Source organism: Phyllostomus discolor, chromosome 6 (assembly GCF_004126475.2).
Source record: "Phyllostomus discolor isolate MPI-MPIP mPhyDis1 chromosome 6, mPhyDis1.pri.v3, whole genome shotgun sequence".
Classification (NCBI taxonomy): Eukaryota; Metazoa; Chordata; class Mammalia; order Chiroptera; family Phyllostomidae; genus Phyllostomus; species Phyllostomus discolor.
Genome location: NC_040908.2, coordinates 67,949,815 through 67,968,891, shown reverse-complemented (window position 1 = coordinate 67,968,891; position 19,077 = coordinate 67,949,815). Strand labels below are relative to the sequence as shown.

The 19,077-nt window shown below is 47.0% G+C and overlaps 1 protein-coding gene across 5 annotated transcripts in view; it reads right to left on the bottom strand.

The window, feature by feature from the left end:
- Positions 1 to 2,596: 2,596 nt before the first annotated feature.
- CRACDL (CRACD like) overlaps positions 2,597 to 19,077 on the bottom strand; it is a 125,290-nt gene continuing 108,809 nt past the window's right edge. For 4 of the 5 annotated variants that reach the window (XM_028516205.2, XM_036028311.1, XM_036028313.1 and 1 more), the window contains 3 exons: positions 5,399 to 5,586; positions 4,220 to 4,364; positions 2,597 to 3,391 (listed from right to left, as the gene is read on the bottom strand). In XM_028516205.2, the coding sequence (XP_028372006.1) occupies positions 3,249 to 3,391; positions 4,220 to 4,364; positions 5,399 to 5,586 (476 nt within the window). In that variant the 3' untranslated portion in view covers positions 2,597 to 3,248. The remainder of the gene's footprint in view (positions 3,392 to 4,219; positions 4,365 to 5,398; positions 5,587 to 19,077) is intronic. The other variant, XM_028516207.2, reaches the window with a different exon arrangement.

Below are 19,077 nucleotides of genomic sequence, written 5' to 3'. Positions count from 1 at the left end.
GGTCCTGGTTTGTTCCCTGTGGAGTTTTATAGAATAAGTCAATTCTCTTTCTTTAAATGCCTGAAGGAACCTCTGCTGCCTCCCCTTGGCCTTTCTGACCTGAATATCTCCTTTCTCTGAAATCTCTTCCACAGGACACTGCCTTGTTAATTTGGCTGCCTCCCTGGACCCTCTCTAGAAAGTTAGAACTTTGTGTGTGAGATGTCCATCATTTGTGCTCTCAGCCCATCAGCCAGAACTCAGTGACCGGGTCTCATGTGTAGGCAGGTATGCGATGGGTGGGAGGGGAGCAGCTGGAGATGGGATCACTGGTGTACATCTGCTTCCAGAAACAACTCCACACTACATGAGGTGATTACAGGTCTTTGGCGTATTACATCTCTAGCTACCTCTGCCATACAGCCTTGGGCAGATGGCAGCTTGGGAAGTGTCAGATATACTGTGCACGTGGTAAAATATTAATGTAAAAACAAATAAGGACTTTTTACTTTAGGACCCAGAAAAAGAAAACGAAACTGCCATATGAGGTACCTGTAGCTAAGTAACAAATTACTACAAAATTTAGTGGCTTAAATACTAACACACATTTGTTACCCAATAAATTCAGAGAGTCAGGATTTAGGAGCAGCCTAGCCTAGCTGGGCAGTCTGGTCTGCAATCTCTCATGAGGTCACAGTCAGTATGTCAGCTGGGCTACACTCACCCAAGGCTTGACTGTGGCTGGACTCAGACAATTCTAAGCAGCTCATTCACATGGCTGGCAAATTGGTGCTGGTGACTGACAGGAGGTACTTACTAGTACTGGTACTTACTGGTACTGCTCCTGCTGCCATAACAAAGTACCACCAGACTGGGGACTTACACAACAGAAATGTACTGTCTCACAGTTCTGAAGGCTGGAAGTCTGAGATCAAGGTGTTGGCAGGGATGATTTCTCCTGAGGCCTCTTTCCTTGGCTTGTATATGGCTGTCTTCTGCTCCTATTGTCACACGGTCTTCCCTTTGTATCTGTGTCAAATTTCTTCTCATAAGAACATCAGTCATATTGGATTAAGGTCTACCGTCATGATCTTGCTTAACTTAATTATCTCTTTAAAGGTCCTGTCTCCAAATCCTGGGGGCTAGAACTTCAACATACAATTTGTGTGTGGTGGTGGTGGAGGGGGCATGATTTAACCCATAACTGGAGGTCTCAGTTCTTTCCACCTGGGCGTCTCCATACACCACTATAACATCCTCAAGACATGGTGACTGACTTTCCTCAGAGGACAGTCCCAAAGAGTGCAGGGTAAGGCAGCAACCTCTTTCATCACCTCACTTCAGAAGTCACACAAGTCACCTCTGCTACATTTTGGAATTAGAAGTGGGCATTAAGTCTGTCTCACACTCATGAGAGGTAAATTAGTTCCACTTTTTGAAGGGAAGACTGTCCAAAAATTGTGGCATATTTTAAAACCACTGCAGCTGCCATAGAAATATTTCCCTATTATTTCTCTTAGGATCCAATACAGAGATTGCTGCCTTTCGATTTTTTTCTTCCTCAGTCTTCCACTCAAAACTGATGCAAATCTAGGACCCATCTCACTGAGTGCATTGCAGGGGTGCCTGTATTAGCTCAGTGTTTTTCTCCTTCTTGACAATTTCCCTCCTGTGAAGGAGATGAGTGCTGTCTCTTCAGTGTGGATAGGAAGACTTATTATCCTCAAATTGGCAGCCTCACTTGAGCTGGAAACAATCCCTGTAGTTTTAGGGAGAAATGGTTTGGGATAATAGTAGCCAGCATGAATTGTTTTTTGAGGTAAGTCTTTTAATGTCTAAGCTTTTGGAGCAAGACTAGATGGATGGGGTACTTGTTCAGAGTACATTCACCATGGCATTCAGTATTGATGCTCTCTAGGACAGGGGAATTAATAATTCAATTTGGTTGGGAAAAAACTATCCCAAGACATTTTCAATAAAGGTAGACCTGGTTAAATTGTGTAGTTCTAACAGCTAGAAAAATAATTAGTCATAAAGATGAAAAACATGGTAAAAGTACCAGAACTTAGCATATGTAAAATCATACGTGAGGTCTTACTGACTCCGACGTCTGAATGTGGCTGCATACGTATTCCCATGGTGATTAGCTTGTTAAAAAGAAGCAAATTGGAAATGTTTTTTAAAATAGAGGTATTATATAACAGAGACATGATTTTGAGATCCCAAAATATATGCTCTTCCTCTACTGGCTTGCCCATATTCCGCATTCATGGGTCATCTTGGCTAATGCACTGAAAACCTAGTTTTTAATAGAAATATACAGGTTAGATCAATTAGATGTTAAAGAATTCTAACATTTGGGGAAACTTCGTATTTTTCATGTTATACCAAATAGATGAGAAGAGACAAAAACCTGTATTAGCTTCTGATTTCTACAAAATAAACACCACAATTTTATTGATGGGGGAAACTCTAAGAAAAACACAAACTCCAAAATCAGCCCAATCAAGATTTTAAATGAGATACATATTAAGCAAAACTCCACTTTTCATTAACTCAGTGCTGGAGGACATTCTCTAAACGTAAGTAGAAATAACTTTTACACATATTACAGAAGCATGTTTGAAACCTTTTATTGAACAGGCAATGTATTGTGCAATGGTTTAGGACACAGATGCCTAGTGGAAATGTTTAAAAATTATTTTTGGAAACAGTCTATGAATTGATGTGCCCTGCTGTGTCCTTTCTGCTGCTTTGTAGAGTGACTATCTTCAGAAAAACTGACTCTTATAGCTGCTCTTGGGAACGCATCCCTGCTGACCACAAATGTCACGCTCAGGAGAGAACACGAGCAGAGGAGGCAGGATCCACAAGCAGGACAGAGACCAGAGACGCACCCTGATTGCAGGTGGTGACGAAGACACATGCTCTCCCTGTCCCAGTTATGCATCCATATTTCGTTTCCTTTTTCTTCCTAGTTGGGGCCCCTTTGATCAAGGGGTTCTGAAAGACTTGCATTCATACCTTTGGGCACAGGGCCTTGTTCCTGGCCCTTCTCAATGGTGTTCTTGTTTTCGGGCACCACTGGCCTGGACTGTGGCCGTGTGTCTGTCTTCCTTGTTTGCTCGATTCGTTCTTCCAGAGCCTTGCCCTCCCATAACCTGGTGATAAAAATCACTCTTGAGTTTCAGTTTGTTTGCCTTTAATGGCACTTTTTCACTAAGTGACCCATCAAGGTGGTGGACATTTTTTATCAGCACAAGGTCAACCTATTTTATAATTTGGGGCATGTCACTCCAAGCTTGAGATTTCTTTCTGGCAAGTTCCATCCAGGAGGGCTGATCTGCACTGGCATAACTTGCTCTCTTCAGCTGGTGTAACTCCTTCTCCGTCATTGCTGCAGACTGAGCTGCTGGTACGGTGACAAAACAAACAGAAACATAGCAACGAGTTTAAATTTTCACTTAAGCTTCTTGAATTTCTTTAAAATATGCATCAAGGTCTGAACTGCAGTCTCAAATATAAAATCCTTAATGTGCAAAAATTTAACGAAGATTTAGGCACATAACTTATGTGCCAAGGAAAGTTTTCTTATGTACATAAGAAAACTGACAGGCAGGCTGAAGTGCAGTAAAGAGAAACTTCCAGAATAAAACTGCAGAACTCTGGGGACTGGCTGTACAAGTGTGAATATTCTTAACACTACTGAGCTGCACCCTTAAAAATAGTTAGGATGGTAAATTTTGTTATGTGCATTTTGCCATAATTAAAAAGAAATGTAAAAATTACTGATAAATGCAATGCCAGAGATGAATCTAGAAACGTTATGCTCAGTGAAAGAAGCCAGATACAAAAGAACACATATTTTATGATTCCATTTATAAGAAATGTCTAAGAAAGGTAACTATAGAGAGACAGAAAGTAGATTCGTGGCTGCCTGGAGCTGGGGTGGGGAATGGTGAATGACTTTAAAAGGCACACATGGTAGCTTTTTAGGGCTCTAAAACTGGATTGTGATGGTTGTACAACTCAGTAAGTATGTACGCATTGCCCATCAATACCCACTGAATTGTACACCTAAATCAGGTGAGTTTCATAGCATGGAAATGATAACTAGAAGCTGTTTTAACAAATCAACGTGTCAAGTAATTTAGAAAAAAAAAACAAACCAAACCAAACCTGCAAGACCCACCCCAGAAACATATTTCAGAGTGTTTGGGACTATTCGCAGGTTTCATACCCAAGTTCTGATGGGACAAAGAGATCCCTCTTTGCAGCCCCTCCTGGAGGTGGAGCTTGGTCCCCTGCCTTCTGTCCAGAGTGGGCTTAGCTGGGGCCATCAGGAAAGACTTGCTGCGGACAAAGTCGGCCTGCTTCATGGGTTCCTATTAGGAGAGAGGAAAGACACATGCTGCCCAGTCACCTGAAGTTCAGATGGATACAAGCAGAACCCAGGGCAAGAAGCCACCCAAGGTCTCTCTGCCAGCAGGAATCATGAGGCTGGTGCTTTCTTGGGGGAGCTCTGTTCTGAGCCCTTGCTGATGTCCAGCCTTCAGAGCACAGGCAGGTGCTCAGACTAGCGTGGGCTTCTCCTGGGCACACACAGGCATCCTGGTTTCTTCCCTGTCCCCTGGTCCTTGAGCTCAGCCTTAGATGTTGGCCAGAGGGGATCCCATTTGAAAGTCAAAATGAATTGCGTTTGGAAATACTTTTGAGGTTTTTATGATACTTGGTATACTCACAGAGGCCCCAAACCTGATCACTGGTTAGTATCCATTTTATAAATTCTCTGAGTCTGCAGGTTTACAGGCAAGGGGCCAGTTGAGCCTCGGGTTAGATTGAAGGGAAGCAGGTCCTACTGCTCTGGCTCACCTCCCTGGATGGAGGAAATACCCTGTGGATGCACCGTGGTGGCCAGCAGGGAGAACACAAATGCCATGATTCTCAGCTTGCTTCCAAGCTCAGCTGTCTGGGTTTGAAAAAGTTATTTGCAGCCCAGACTGCAAAATGGAACTCTGGGTTCCAGCCCTGCAGCCCTGGGTGGGAAGTAAGGAGTCCTGGCAGGCAACCTGTGCAACAGCAAAAGCGGGGCTGGTTCATCACCACATAAGGAATTGAGACAGAGCTTTTGATGTAGTCGCTGCATCTAACTGAGAAATTATTTTAACCCTGTTCCATTTCTCCAGATGCTGTGTTGCCTAGGAAGCAGAGAGCTATCTCCACCGCCTAAGGGATCCACCTGCTTTTCTGCCTCCCTAAAAGCTCAGCAGACACCAAAGGCAGACAGCAGCTATCATCACAGGCCCTGGGCTCTGTAAAGACCATGCAGGGCGTGTGGTCTCACGCTGTCTCAGCCCCCAGCCCCTGCTGGCTGCTGTCTCCAGCATCTACAGAGACAGGAAGGGTTGGCTCTTAGCACCTGGGTTCTTTCGGGTGCCTTGGCTGGCTTTCCTATTTCAGGCTTCAGGGTCTGGGTCCCATGCTTGTCCTCCTGGTGGGGTGGCTGCTCCAGGGCTCCTCGCCACTTCTGTGGAGTGATGGTGATCCAGGGCGGCCCAGGCTGGCCCTCCACTCCAGGCCCCGTTGCTGTGGGAGGCAGACCCTTCTCTGTGGGTAGAGACAAAAGGTTGTCAAAACAGTCCTAGTCCCTCTTCAGTCTCACTTTTGCTGCTTCCACACACAGAACACTGTGTGGGGGAAAGGGGAACAGGGGGCAGTGGGAGGGGGAAAGATGTCTGGGGGCCTCTCTGGGGAGGCTATTACTTTTCCTTCAGGGGCTTTGTTTTCTCATTTAAAGATTCACCAAGGAAATTATGCTCCTCTAGTCTGTGCCACAAGTACTCCTATTATACACATTTTAGAGCCAGGTTCCTTCTATGGGACATTTTCTGGAATGACATAAAAGTAAGTGCACAAATAGATTAAGATTTCTTTAATATCAGCCTTGCATTTTGGACTAGTACATGCTTCCTGATTTGCTTGGAAGTTGTAGGTACATTATTATCCTCTTTTCTTTTAAAAAACTGTAAGCATGCCTTTCATTTGCAAAGAATGACACCAAAAATGGCCACAGCTATCTCCCTTAATGCTCTAGAGAAAATGGAAATGGTGCCTTTAAAACCGTAACATTTTACTGAATTCTCTCCCTTGTTCAGATGCTGATCTTGGGTAGTAAGACTGAGGTAGTCCCCTATACCCCCCCTTTTTAACTTTTCTGTATTTTCACATTTTCTACAATGAGAAGTTATTACTTGCATCAACAGAAAAAAAAGAAGCAATTTTATTTGATATTTTTCAAGGAAAACTATGGATGAAATAAATGGCCTCTCACAGGTTCAAAAGTACATTCTCTCCAAAGTACACTAGATTCAAATGCTCCCCCCAGCCCGCCCCTCTGAATATACACCTCCACCACACAGAACAAAGACTGGCATCATCTCCATGTACCTGGCTCCCGCCCTCTCGTTTGCCTCCTGCACTGGGCACCCCAGTTGGCCAGGCGAACGCAGTGTCGCCTCACAGCAGATGAGGAGTTAGCATCACCATTCTTTGTGTTCGGAAATATGCCAGCCCTTGTTCTGGTGTGTATGGGGTATCATTCTATCTGTTTATGCTTCTGCCTTCAGTTCAACCCAGAGCACTTTTCTCTCAGTTCCTTGGTCACCAAGGAGGGTCAAGGGACAGCTGCCACTGCTCTGAGAACCTCTGTCTCATGCTAGAGCAGAGAACGGCCTAGGGCTTTGCACACTGACCTCTCCTTGGCCTGGGCAGCTGGGAATGGCCTCTGCCCTTCTCCTGGCTGCTGCCTGAGAACCTTGCTCTGTCTCTTTGACTCATCCCTTGTTTCTTCCTGCCTCTTCGGGCTCTTCCTGGCCACTGACTTCTTCCCTGTTGCTTTGTACAATGCTTGGGTTTCCTACAGCTCGAAGAAAAAATGTCTGCACTGTTCACTGTTCACGTGAAGCCCCAGTTCTCCATTCCCCTTTACCCTCAACACATATGGCCTCTGCCCGTGTCTCCTCAGCTAATCCCTAACCCAGCCATGCCATAAACACTGCACTATCTGCCCAGCCACTGAACCACAAATACTAATGTCTTTCCCCATTCTCAACTTGCTTTACCCCCTGCAGCCCTGATGTGACCATATAATCTCTCTTGGGAAGCTTGTCCTCCACAGGTGTTCCCTCTCTAGGTCCTTGCCAGAGTCTTACTCCTAAACCCGGAAATTCTTCCTTGTTCCTGACCCCCAGCCTGCATCTCTTCTTCCAAAAATGTCTCTTTGTTCCACTCCTGATTTCAGTACTCAGATTTGCTTGGATTGCTTTCAAATGTATAATCCAGCCCTATTTTTTATTCTTAGACACAGCTCAACATTTCTACTTCCCTTCTTCCCTCCCTTCCATCCATCTATTCCATCCACCTAACTACCAATCCATTGTTTGCTATGGGCAAGGACTGTGTTAAATGCTAAGGTGGAAAAAAGAAACAACACATTATTTCTTCACAAAACTCAAAGTCTAGTGGGAGAGACTAAGTACCAACAAGTAACCATGGTGGAAATCTGAAAATGCTACAATTTGTGAAATTCCATGTAGACACAGGGCCTAACGCCAGTGGAAGGCTTTGAGGGTGCTGCCTAGGGCTGGCGCCTGGAGGACAGCACACCTGAGCTGAGCAGAGGGGCAAGAGAGGCCTCCCAGGTGGAGGGGGCAGAGGCAGGGTGGCCTGCAGTCTTGACAAAAAGGCTGCCCAGCAGGTGGGGGTGACAGAGAAAGGTCCTTCTGGCCTTCCTCCTGTCCACACAGAGAACTTTGAGGGGCTTCTCCAGGGGCACATCTCAGTGGGGAGCTGAGGAGGGAGGGTGTGGTCACAGCCCAGAGAGCTGGCATGGGATTGGATGCCCTGTTCCAGAATCACCCCTTCCCGTCCACCAAGGCCCTGCCCAGATGCCAGCTCCTCCATGCAGCCTGCTCTGGTTCCCCAGGTTGACAATCTCTCCCTCCCCCATTTCTTCTGTAACTCTCTGACGTCTTCCCTAGTGGTCAGTGCTACACACGTCTGCTAGCTGTCTACCCCACTGATACATGTTTTTGGTTATTAGAACGTCTTATTTATTTAACAAATGGAACACACTACGTACCAGGTCCTGTTCTAATAGTAGCCCATTTATGACATAATTTTACATTTTATTGCTTTTCCAGAGACCCTGGCACACAAAAGGTAGGCTGGGTGGTTGCATATTTTACAAAAAGTCTGCATTTCTAACTCCTTGTTATCAATCCCTCATTCACAGAGTTCTCATACTCTTTTCTTAGTTCCTGGATTTTTCTTAAAAGGCTTAATTCACTTCTCTGATCTCTTCTTCAGTGAAGTTGCCAGTTGTGTGCTCTGCTCTCCCTTGGCCCAAGATGTGGGGCTATCCTGTCCTCTCAGCGGCGCCCGGCGTGTACTGCTCAGGCGCCTTCGCCTCACCACGGGCAGACTGGACAGAAGGATTTGACTACAGGCTGAAGCTCATTACCTCAGTCAACAAAATATTCTAAGTAATTTGGTCAAAACAAAGTATACATAGAGGGAATATTTCTATCCTGGCTTTTATAATCTACAGGCAGAACAGTATCTCTGGTGTTGTTGCGGGGGAGGCTCTGGCTGCCTCTCTAGCCCTCCTGTAGCTCAGCATGTCACTCATATCACTCTTATCATGAGGGCACAAGACATAGCTTTGATGAGCTCCTATGCCATGCAACTGGATTACCTTTTTAGAGCCAAAAAGAGCATTTAAAACTGACTGGAAAAAGTTCCGTGGAACAGAGGACTGCAGTGCTCCTGGGGAGTGTGGTGAGAGGAGGCCCTAGAATGAGGCTGGGGACCCCAAGGATGCACCAAGGCCAGGGACTGTGTTCAGGGCTCACATCTCACACCTGAGGCAAATCATATCCTTTTCCCTTCCAGTTTGCTCATGGGAATGGCAGTCTCATCAACAAGGCAACTACGTTCAGTGTGGCAAGAGCCAGTGGTTTTCTTTCCTTCTCCCAAGAGTATGCTGGCAGATTCAACTGTGAGCAAAGAAGGATTGCTGCCGTATCGTCTGTCTGTGGGGGGAGTGTGTGCCCATGTGTCTGCGTCATGGGCAGACCCATGAAGGGAGCACGGGCCACAGCTGGGCCATGCCATGTCAGCGCGGGACGAGCTACCTGTGATGGCAGCATCTGCCAGTGCTGGACCAGGCACATGGCCAGGATCTTTCACCAACCATTTCTCCCTTTTTTGGTTCCACCACTCTCTACCCCGACTAATTGTCTTCCCTTGTTTTCTGTATTCTCCGTTCCCACTTTCTCCTCGTCAGGGGTGCAAGTAGGCCAGAGGGACCCGTCCAGCCTCTGGACCCTTTCACAGCCCCATGGAGACAGGGCACAGGTGGTAGATGGCCCACACACCAGGGGAAAGGGAGAAAAACCACAACAGCTCCCAACCATGATTCAGAAAGGCCTGAGATTCCACCTGGAGCCTCAGGTAACCTACAGGTATGTCCCTGTCCAGGTGGGCAAAGGCAGAGAAGTTGGGTGATGAGCCATCCTGCAGTGTGGCAGAAGGCCTTAGTGGCCACTCTGGTCTGCACCCCCACACCCTGCACCTGGCCCCCACAGCAGGCAGGGGCAAGGGTTACATGGTATGTGCAGGTAAAGAGAAAGATAAGGCAAATTCCAGGGGCCAAAAACCTTTCACTGCGTCAGTTCTACAGCAGAAACATCCAGGGTCAAGGTTCTACCATAAAATAGCTTCTGAGATCAAGCACATCCAAAATGTCATTAATTTCGGATAACATAGATGTGGCAGCTTATTAAATAAAATGAGTTGAAAACATTTTGTTTACCTCTTTCTGCCTCAATACACAATTTTAACCAAATGATTTGCATTCAGCAAGAGTTAAAATTAGCCATTCAGAAACCTTATGTCAAGCCATTTCTAGATACTGAACCACCCCTCTGTGAGAGATGCCTCTTATTGCTTAATTTTGACTTACTGATTGGCGACAGTTCTTTTTTTCCTCTTTTGGTACCTATTAAAATTCAGCCTTAAGGTAGCGTTTCTGTCATTCACAAAAACTCCTATAATGTCCAGTGGAGGAAGAGAGGGTGGGACTCTGACGGTGGTCTACAACGCGCACGGCAGGCAGGGCACAACGGTGAGTCTGCAGGCTGAGAGTCGTCCAGAGCTCTGTCTCCTGAGTGAGAGGCATGAGCTGTGCTGTATAAACTGCTGGGATTTCTTGCCCTTTGGCTAAGAAAGTAAAGTAGATGCTCTGCCCTAAGCTAACACAGCAGGACAGCAGGACTTGCGCCTCTTAAAAACTCGGTACATGCTGCCAGTTTTGAAGTAACAATTTTTAAGAACCTTTTTCTTGTCATGAAATGTCTTCCTTGTTTATAAAAGTACTCACGCACATTGTACAAACTCAGGGAGCAGATAAATGTGTAAAGAAGGAGAAAAAGTTTTCTGTAAGTCAATGACCAGCAGCACTGTGTTAATACTTTGGCACACTCCTTCCAATCTATTTCTGTTATGCTGTTATCTTAAAATCACATTGCAACAGCTCATTCCCAGCCCTTCAAAGCATTCTCCATGGAAGGACAGACCTGACTATGCTCTCTACGATTTCTGATCTGACATGGGTGCATCATCCACACCAGCTGAAGCCAGAGCAGTGCCTCGGTGCTTTGGTGACAGGGCATCTGCCTGTTTCTGTCCTGTTCCCAGGTCCTCTACCAGGCCCTGGTTTACACGGAGCTGACGAGGTGTGTACCAGGCACTAGGGGGTCGCTGGGGTGGGGAGGGCCTCACCCATACGGAGCATTTACATCTGACTTCCTGTATAAAAGTTGAGGTTGTTTTTTTTTTAAGCAAGTATTGATCTATTGTCAGTTTTGCTTTACAGAGACAGCTCCTGATCAATATATGCTGGCAGTCTGCTGTGGCCCTTCAAGGGTGCTGCCCAGGGCCAGGATGTATGATCTCACCACAGAACCTGGCAGCTTTAGCACCTGTGCAAGCATTTATCTCAAAGCCATGCTGAGTGTTTTGAGGCTGAGCCAGGGCTTCTCACAGAGCATGCTCTTGTTTGTAATGATACACGATGGGGCTGTGCTCTGGTTCCACCTCCAGATTAAATTTAGCACTGTTTCTGTCTTTACCAATTCAACAAATATAGTTGGTCCTCAGTGTTTGAAAACTCCGTATTTGGGGGTTTTCCTTCTTGCTAAAATGTATTTGAAACCCCCAAATTGGTCCTTGTGATCCTTCATGGTCATTTGCAGACATGCGCAGGAGAGTAAGGTTATGTACTGATCAGCTGGTAAAAATGCTGTGATCGGAGGCTTGCAGGAACCTCACCCTGTATCTCCCCAGGAGCAATGGTTCAACATCTGCTAAATCAGCATTTGCAATGACATTATAGAGCATAGCTACTGCAAATCAAGGAACTAACTGTACTTGATAAGAGCCCACCAGGCACCAGGCCCTGTGGTAGACACTGAGACCACAGAGAGGAAGGATCATGCTAATCTAACACATCTCTCCAATGCACCACACACATGCTTTCCTGCAAGAGCAATTACGAATAGTGGGGTCCATGGTCCATGACCCATGATGAGTTTCAGACCCACCGGAAGGGGGCATAGGAGGGGCCTCTGGGTACTGGTCTCATTGCTTTTTTGGTTGGTGTGTTCAGTGTGTGAATCATAAGCATGAAAAATCAATGCATGAATCACACCTGTATTTGGATGTGTGGGACTGATCACATGCAGACATGTTTATTGAGGTGCCCCAAGGGTCAGCTGCCTTGACCATAGCTTGACTTCAGGTGCTGTGGCCCAGCCCTCAGAATGTCAAGGCTGGCAGATATCCCAGAGTTCTCCAGCCCAGCCCCCACCTCTTGCAGTGGAGACCCAGGAGCCAGCGACAGGCTCAGGGGCCCAAAGCTGTGATTGAGGAGCTGGACTGAAAGTTCATTTGCTCAACCACTACTGTCTGTACGATCAGTACAGCCTCTGAGCAGAAGACAATGACCAAAGTCCATTTGAGTACAAAGTTCGCTGGTCTTCATTACCTGTCGGGTGATATAATGGGAACTTTTAAATATATAGGGATGGAAAGGAACTGTTACTTGAAAATAATTTTGAGTTACAGCAGGCAAAGGAGAAAAAGTAGTGAAACTATTATATTACATGGCCCCCTCTTACAATTCAAAATGTACACAAACAGCCTGTCTTGGATTCCTGGTGGATATCCCAGCTCCAGGTATAGCTGGAGTCCTAGAAGAGCTGTCTCAAGTGGCCATTGGAGAATGTCATGAGTTCGAGGGATGGTTGTCATCCACAGACTTGGATTTCCCTTTCTTTAGTACACTTGAGCCCCTCCCCTACTGCTACATGAAAGGGGAAATTTCTCCTGACCAAAGAAATGCCAACAGATAAGGTTTATTTGGTCTTGATTTTCAGAGCAGTACCATGTTCACAATGACCCACACAACTCTCTCTGCAATGTAAGGACATAGTCAACCCCCATTTCAGAGACAGGAACACAGTGTCTTCTGAAGTACAGGACCTATTCAGGGCTACATGGCCAACACGTAACAAAGGGGCATCGGAACACAGGCTTTTTGATTTCCAGTCTTCACTCACTACATCACAACTTTCCTATACACCATTCGCTCCGCATATCACCCACTGCTGAGTGGTGAACAGCAGTCAGTCAGCCTTGGCACTATTGAGATTTTGGGCTGGGTGAGTCTCAGTTTAAGGGCTGCCCTGTGCACTGTGGCGTGTGTGATTGCTGCACCGGAAGGGCCTGGCTACAGGGGTCTCCCTGGCTCCTCCCACAGTTTACTCACTGTAGGCCTTTGGGCAAGTGCTTCTGCTCTCCCATTTATGAATGGGTGTTGCTGGACATTAAACTGTGAATCATTTGACATGACACTTGGCATTCAGTAAGTGCTGAATATACTTTAGCTATTGCTGTCATTAGCTACCCACTTACTACCTATGTGTGTGAGTCATAGGTAAATCCACTACAGACCTTAACCAGGGGAAACTGATGTTGGAGATGGACACATGGACAAACAGGTGAAAATATTATGGTTCTCTGACACCAAGGACATTTTTGAGGACACCACAAGCCTGACAGAGTCTCAGAAAAATAGTACTTGCTAATGACAACCCTGAAGCAGAGGATGGTCTAACCAGCACTGTTCAGCAGAACTTCCCGCAATGGTGGGCAGCTGTCTGTGCTGTTGGCTAGTCACATGCCACTTCAAGCTCTGGATACGCAGCTAGTGTGAGAGAGGAACTGGATTTTAAAACTTAATTTAAATTAATTCCTGTTTACATTTAAACTGTAAATGTGTCCTCATCCCAAACCTACTGCATCAGAATCTTCATGTTAACAAGCTCTGTAAGTTTAATAAGTGCTGCTCTGGAACAGGTTTCTCAGCACCAGATACATGTTAGGCTCACCTGCAGAGCCTTTCAAGTTTCCAGCCCGAGAGAGCCTTGAGGGAGAGTCCACAGTGTCCCCTTTCTGACCAATACAAAATGCCTGAGAACCGGGCTGATCAACTCTCCTGGAAACCAGTTGAGCCCCCTGCCTTGCATCTGGACATCCACTCCCAGGGCTGCCATGCTGGTGCCCACACAGTCCTCATCTCTGGCCTCTGCTCTCAGGCTTTCAGTACCCTCTGACCTCAGCCCTCCTCAGAGGGGCCCCTGTCGGGAGTGCTCGCCCACTTCTATCATGAAGACACTGGCTGCCCTCTTCAAAACCACTTTTCCCCCACTGTGCTAAGCCCTGGGACAACTGTACAGAGGGCCTCAGTCTCCACACGAGGTTCATAGCTACCCTAGACAAAGGGCTGAATGCCCCTGAAGGGGCACCAATGCAGCTGATGGACGGAGGTGGGCATTGCTGTTCTATGCCCTAGGAGGTGGGCTGCGCCCTGCAGGGACTGACTGCAGGCCCACAGGTTCCAGAAAGAACAGAGCATAGCTCGATCCTGGTCTCTGACAGTCCCCTGCCCAAGGTAGGAACTGGAAGATTTGTAGCAGCTTCCTGGTCACATTCAGGTCCTAGGAGTCACTGTGGTCACTGTAGAACAGCATGTAGCCTCTGGGCTAAGTCAGCTTTAAATCTCCTGTCCCTTACGTGCAGGTATCTAAGCTGGGGTGGAGACTATTCTCCCCAGGGCCGTGGGTGGGTCTCAGCAGGAAGGGAGGTGGCAGAGGACAGGCAGAGCTCTCAGTGGATTTTGTCCTGCCTGGGCCAAGCAGAGTCTGAAACTTCAAGATTCCCCTCCACCACTGTGCTTCTATAGCTGTGACTCAGTGTTCCCCCAGCTCCTGTGCCCTGATGGCCTTTGCCCTCTCCATGAGGCAGGGCTCTGGGAGCACAGGCTGGTTGTGTGGCCTCTGGTGGCAGAGTCCAGCTTTCCAAGAAGTACCAGCAAAGCCTCCCCTCCTTACCCTGCAGACAGCATGAGGGAGGCTCCCTGGTGCTGCCCCACTGAGCTGGGGCCTCACAGAACTGCAGCTGTGCTTTCAGACTGTTTTGCAAATCCCCTTTCTTCCTCTCCCCTCTCGGGACCCATGTGTGTTCTCAGGGTGGTGGGTGGTGGTTCATGACTCCCCACAAGAGTCTGCACACACACCTTCTACACACTGGGGCCTTCACCAGAACCAGTACCAGGAGGATTCCACTCCTACAACACTGTTCTATGTGGCCTGGAAGATGGTATCTTGGTATATCTTAGGAAAATGAGATGACTGTATGAAACTGCATCACATTAAAATGCTTTTGCTGCCCTATTACTAATCTCGTTTGACAAAGGAGGAAGTTAAGACTCAGATGTTAAGAAATACACCGTATCAGAATCTCACAGCACCTGGAAGTGGATTTGGGAGTAAAATTTCTAAACCCAGGCTCTACCATCTCACTACCCAGGCCCCTGCCTTGCTAGCTTCCCTCCCTGTCATTTTACCTGGTCGTAAGAGCACAGCCAAGGGCCACCCACCAAAGGACAGGTGTCCCAGGCACAGGCCTTTGGCAGAGAAAACAAACCCTGCTATTTTCAGGGAACTCAAATTCAGGAGCAAGGAGCAGTGTGCTCAGTGATAGCAAAGGTGTGCACAGCATGCAGAGGGGAGATAGAGGCAGGGGTGGGGCCGGAGATATCGGAGGGAATGAAGTTGTGGCAGTCAAACTCAGGAAGGCAGAACTGTTGATTCTGGCCCAAACGCCTTAGATACCTTACCTCAGAGTTTAAATTTTATCCTACATACATCATGAAATAGCGCTGAGAGTTTTTTAAAAGAGGAAGCTCCACGTTAGACCCATGACTTGGGAAAAGAGGCTGAGACAAGAGAGTTGGGGGAGGAGGTGCTGCGAAGTCAGGTTAAAGGTGGTGAAGGCTGACGTGGGGACTGGGCTGGGGAGGACAGACATTTAGTATTAGGATGACCAGGACTTTCTGACCAAGGTGTAAAACATAGCTAACCATCTGCATCCATCAGACTGAAAAACAATTTAAGAGGCGGACAACATTTGGTGCTATCCATCTGTTTAAATGTGAATGATGACTACTGAGATGGGATGGCAGAGAAAGAGTCTCTGTCCTGCTCAGAGAAGTGTGATCCAGGCCCAGCTTCATGCAGGGTCATCTGAAGTTAGTTTTCTGTTAATTTAAAACTGCACATGCTCTGTGAACCAGAAAACCCAATGTTAAGCATCAATCCTAGAGAAACAGTCAGGTGAATACATAGAAATGAAATGGACAGGCATGGTCATCTCTAGTGCCCTGATCTCCCTGCCACCTCCACCAGCCCTTTGTCCACTGGCATGTGCTCTCTGCATTTGGTCCCGGTTTTAAACTGTATCCATGGGAGAGCTGGGGTGGAGTGTGTTCACGCCACCTTGGGCAGAAGTGCAAGTCCCTTTTTATGTCATTGTTTAAGCAGAATTACAAGGCAATTTTCCTATAATTTTTTGGCCTTCTAGTATATCCCATGTTAAAATATTTTTAATGACTCTGAGGTCTCTGGCTTGTGTACCTGGATAGATGGGGGTACTGAGAAGATGGTCTGGGGTGGGGGAGGGGTTGATACACTGAATTATGAATGTTGAGATGTCAAGTCGGGGTCGTCCACAGATGGTTAGGGGCTGGCTGCTGTGGCCGTGAGAGTCAAGGGGAGAGAGGACGTCAGGAAACAGATGGGAATCCATGATGTGTCATGTCCTGTGAGGGGGGGCAAGGAGACATCTGTGGTTTGAGGAGCACAGCAAAGATGGGGAACAGAGGCCGGAGGGTTAACCACACTTGCTCAGGAAGGGACAGTGAAGGGAAGGATAAGGTAAAAAGAAAGGTAGGTGTGAACAAGGTTGGTTTTCTTTAAGAATTCAAGACATATGAATATATTTTTAGCATGATACCAAAAATATCCATCCCCCTTGTACTCCACTCAAATGAACCTCAATACATTGAAATAACTGTCATTAAGTGACAATCTCTTTGAGTTCATTTCCTCTGGAAAACGTCCCTGCCATCCAAAGACAAGATGGGCATCTAACACTCCCCCATGACATCCAGCTGCCACCTGCCTCCTCGAGGGCCACATCCCTTGTGCTTTCCCTCTGGGGTGGCACTGTGCTGTGCATGTGGCAGGGGTACGTGTCATTTCTGTTGAAAGAACAAACACATGAAGGAGTGAGCCTAAGAATCTAGAAAAAGAGGGTCAGAAACCTGATTGTGTCCCTGTGTCACCTGTCCAGGCTGGATGGAATGGGATGGACTGGAGGCTGAGGCTGGTCATCAAGTGAGGCCCCAGGTGGGGGTGGCAATTTGTCCAGCTACTGTCCAGAGTATCTACCATGTGACCACAACTATGAAGAAAATAAGTTACACACAGGCACATACACAAAAGAAAGACTAGAAGGAAATCCAACAGGGATGATGCCTAGACAGTGGACTACGAGTGATTATTTTTTCTACATACTTTCTGTATTTTGCCATTTTTCTATGAGAGAATCTCCGACTGCTTTGTTCTAATTTTAATCCTGTGTACAGGAAGCTGTAATTTAGACTCTGGGCTGAACTAGCCCAACAGGAGGGCGGGTCACATCCTGTACACGTGAACAAGTCTGATAACCCTGCGCCGCTCACCTGCCAGGCACCGACAGGTGTCCTGTGGTAGATGAGCACAAACACGGCACTGGGCTTGCAGTCGCCATGTCAGGATGGCCCTGTGGAGCCCAGGCCACTCGGCAAGCTGGGCTTCTCTGTTTATTGCAACTGCAATTGAGTTCTCCCAGCTGCCTTTGCTGAGGAGTTTTGCAGGCCTTCAAAGAAGGGAGACAGAGTGTGGAGGGGAGGAGAAAGAGTAAGCAGGAGTGCTGGGGGCATAAAGCAGCTTTAGTCCCTGAGGCAGAACTGTGTACCTGTCTGGGACACCTCAGTACCTGGCTTGATGATTCGTACCCCTGGAAAAGGGATGGGGGATGTGGAAGCTCATTGGGAGCTCTGGGTAAAGTGCCTGCCCCTACAAGATAATAAACAGCAATAATTAGAACTTTCTGGAAAACTGAGCAATACTGTTATTAAACATTCCTGATTTGTATGTTTTATATAAACTAAATTGCCTTCAGCTAACTTGTGAGGGATGAAGATGACAGTAGCAGTAATAATAACTAACTAAACTTCAAGCAGATCCAATGTCTGGGAACGGCATGGAGGCGGTTTTACTGGTGGGGGCCAGCAGCACAGACCCTGGGACCCTGCTCTGGTCTGCCTGAGGCAGCTTTGCCCCTCAAGGTTCTGGGGGACCAGGCAGTAGCCACAGCCTGTCCTAGCACTTGTCCCTTAAATGCCACCTTCCTTGGGAGGGTCAGTTCCCAAAAGATTATGGGTAATTCTTTCCCTCCTCTTTGCACTGAAATGAAAATCACCAGTGGTGCCCGTAACCTAGATTCTTTCACTCTGGAATTCATCTGAATTAGTTATTTCTGTGGCTCAGAGAATGTTAATACACACAGATGGAAAAGACAATTCTCTTCTATTTAAGCAAGGCTGTTAATAAATAAATACTACATTGCATTTTATAAAAAGCCCAGGGCCTCTAACTGCTGTCCCACCCAGGCATTTGACAGTGAACAGAGCCCAACTCCGACAGCACAGGAAGTTATGAGTGTTGAATGTGCCAAGCACAGCTCTCTGAAGCTTCTTCCCTAGCTCCTACCATGAACATGAGTGTGTTGCTTTTACATTCCACTCATGCAGCAATCATCTGAGGGCCATTTTCAGTCTTGGGTCATGAAGGTGGATGGTGCTGATGTCTGGGTTTTATCTGCACAGAGCAAGTCCCCTCCTTCATCCCTGTTTCAATCAAAGGCTTTTGAATCACTGCACAACAGCCTCAATAAGCTTGCTGCAAATTGGCAGAGTGGATACTCAGCTATGGGTTGGACCTCCTCCAGATTCCTCACTGATTGTCCTAATGTAGTGGCGGCAGCAACATCAAAATATCCTGGTGGAGCCAGGGGTCAGGAGAGGAAGGCCACACGCACTCTTCGGGGGCGTTTTCATTTTCCTGGCCCTTCTCCCTGGAACTGCCTGCTCCTTGGGTGTCACCTTTGGACCTCGAAGCACTTTGTACACTGCACCCTTACTAACTTCCAAAGAGGGAGACAAAAATGGTTAGAATGCTTTTGAACCTGTTTTTGGCTTGCTTTGTGTGAGCTATTTTCTTCTTCTTGTGTGTATTCTCATTCTGCTTTCAGGGTGCGGGCCCTTAGGAGAATAACTTAGGTTCTATTTTCTTTTGTCTTACAATGCAGTGCTTAAGTGGAGTCCTGGACTCAGAATATCCTAAAAGTTTTGTTGTTTTTTTTTTTAAATAAAATTTACCATGAAAAATTACCACCCCCTGCTGCCCCAGGTCCTCATCAAAAATGCACATGACTGCTCTGTGGAGCTCTGTTCTCTGGCACACAGACTCCCACTGATGAGAGAAAGAACCAACCAAAGACTCTCCAGCTCCACTGCAAACACCCATTTCC